The sequence below is a fragment of the Dysidea avara genome, chromosome 8, assembly GCF_963678975.1.
Source record: "Dysidea avara chromosome 8, odDysAvar1.4, whole genome shotgun sequence".
Lineage (NCBI taxonomy): Eukaryota > Metazoa > Porifera > Demospongiae > Dictyoceratida > Dysideidae > Dysidea > Dysidea avara.
In genome coordinates, this window is record NC_089279.1 from 13362444 (window position 1) to 13364837 (window position 2394).

A 2394-nucleotide genomic window follows, 5' to 3' on the forward strand; every position below is an offset into this window, starting at 1 on the left:
TGAATGACTATATACTAAAAAATAATCTATGCAAGCAACTATATGGTGTGTAAGTTTTACTAGATACATACTCACACTTTTATAGATTTAATTAAACATTGAAATTTTACACAATAGCTAGACACCACGACCAAGGGAACTAAGCAATTTAGTAACCCCGGTGGCCCAAGGCTGTAGCATCCTGAGTGCAGCGAGGGCACTACTAAGGGCCTGATGGGTTACTAAATTGCTTAGGTCCCATTGGTCGAGATGTCTAACTTATTTAGATTATGGTTTAAAGTACATATCTTTATAGCCAGAGCATGAGTGTGGGCTGAAAGAGCAATGCAGAACAGCGGAATGATTTCTTCCTGAAGTCCTTATAGTGCCCACAAAAATAATTATTTAACTGGTAACCAGAGTAACGCCTAGAGTTACAGTAGATATGCTGCTTAGTATTCTAGAGCTACAGTAGATACGTATTCTATTTGTCCAGAATTATTTTAGAACACGGAGAAGAAGAGTATTGCAGTATTATTAAGTACTGCACTGTGCCTTTCATGTTATAATTATTTATCATGTACAAGATTGCTTGAGGGCAGGTTACTAAGTGAACATGTGTAGGTGACTAAGTAAGCATGTCAGATGACTAAGTGATTTAGTAAACCTGTAAATGAGCCATACCCAGGGCCGCCCACAGGGGGGGGGGGGGGAAACTGGGGCATTTTGCCCCGGGCCCCAGCCTGAAAGGGGCCCCAGGAGGCCCCATGAAGGGCCCCCTGAATACCTGTTTAAAAGATCGATATACTCTAATAGAGCAGTCACAGTATTCTTCAGAGGAGCAGTGTAGCAAGCTTATAGATTAGGAGATATGGTTGGTGATGGGTAGTATTGTCATTGCCAGCAGGTTGTGACCTTTTTTTTTTTTTTTTGGTCTTCACCTTACAACTTGGGTCAAGGGCCCCACTTTAACTCTTTGCCCTGGGCCCCTTAATTTCTCTGGGCGGCCCTGGCCATACCATAGTCTAAATAATAGTTACACGGATACAATGTGGAGTCTATGGAATTTATCAACCCAAAGGCCCGAGGCTGTAGCGCACGAGTGCAGCGAGGGTGCTACTAAGGGCCTGAGGGTTTATAAATTCCATAGACTCCACATTGTATCCATATAACTAATTTAGACTCTATTTACTCTACAGACTATTTAGTTACCTCTTCCATTAGGTATCTAATAACGAGAGGTTGACAATTCTCAAAAATCTTGGTAATCTTACAGTCACCTTAGCAACCATCAGTGTGCATGTGATATAATAAAGCGCCTGTTTGGCATCATCGAGCATAGCTTACGTATATCGCGCAAGGGAACTCGCATTATTATTGGATAAAATTAATATACATTGGTTGGTTGCTATAGAGCTATAGCTGAAATGAAATGGAGACTAGCCTTAGTGAGTTTTTAAGTGACGAGTTACTTAGTTTTATCAGTGAGGATATTTCGCCTATTAACAGCCACGCCTCTGGTGGTAGTGATAACATACCAGATGAACTGGACTTGCTACTCTTAAGAGCAATAGAGAATTTCGAAGACTCTAATAACCAAGAAACTTCAACTGCTTCAAAAAGCAGGCCATTTGGCAAGGCCCTTAGTGGGGAAAATATTGAGCAAGCAATACAAAGTGCTGTTCCTGAGAGTACAAGGAAAGATACCAAGTATTGCGTTTCCATGTGGGACGAATGGGTAGTTGCAAGAGCAAAAAGTACAGGTACAATAATACCATACCTGAAAGATATCACTATACCTGAGTTAAATCACTGGATATGCTACTTTATTCTGGAAGTTCGGAAAAAAGATGGAACAGAATTTCCGCCCAACACTCTACACCACATATGCTGTGGGGTCCTCAGATACTTAAGGATAAGTGGAATAAATGTTGACATATTCAAAGATAAAGAATCTACCAAGTTTCGAAATGTTTTGGACTCCGAAATGAAAAGGCTACAAGCATTAGGGTTGGGAACAAAGCAGAGGAAAGCTGAAGTCATTAATTGTGAGGATGAAGAAGCCATGTGAGAAAAGGGAATCCTTGGTAGTGGCAATCCTCAGTCTCTATTAAACACAATGGTATATATGAATGGGTTATATTTTGGGTGGAAAAGAACACAGACAACTGCGACACCAACCATCACAAATTACACTAATTGAAAAGCCAGGTGAAAAATCTTATCTACTGTATAAAGAAGATGTCTCAAAAAACAATCCCGGTGGACTGAAAGGCAGAAAAATCAAACAAAAAATTGTTATGCACCATGCAAACTTGGAAAATCCAAAGAGATGTTTTGTTCTACTTTATAAGCTCTACAACAGCCATTGTCCACCTGAACGACCATCTAATAGCTTTTATCTCCAACCACTTA

The 2394-nt window shown here is 40.2% G+C and overlaps 1 protein-coding gene across 1 annotated transcript; it reads left to right on the plus strand.

Annotated features, from left to right (window-relative positions):
* The first annotated feature begins 1411 nt into the window (after positions 1–1411).
* On the plus strand, positions 1412–2050 carry LOC136264784 (uncharacterized protein KIAA1958-like). The gene has a single exon (XM_066059553.1). It carries the CDS (start codon positions 1412–1414, stop codon positions 2048–2050), a length of 639 nt encoding a protein of 212 aa, XP_065915625.1.
* The last annotated feature ends 344 nt before the right edge of the window (positions 2051–2394 follow it).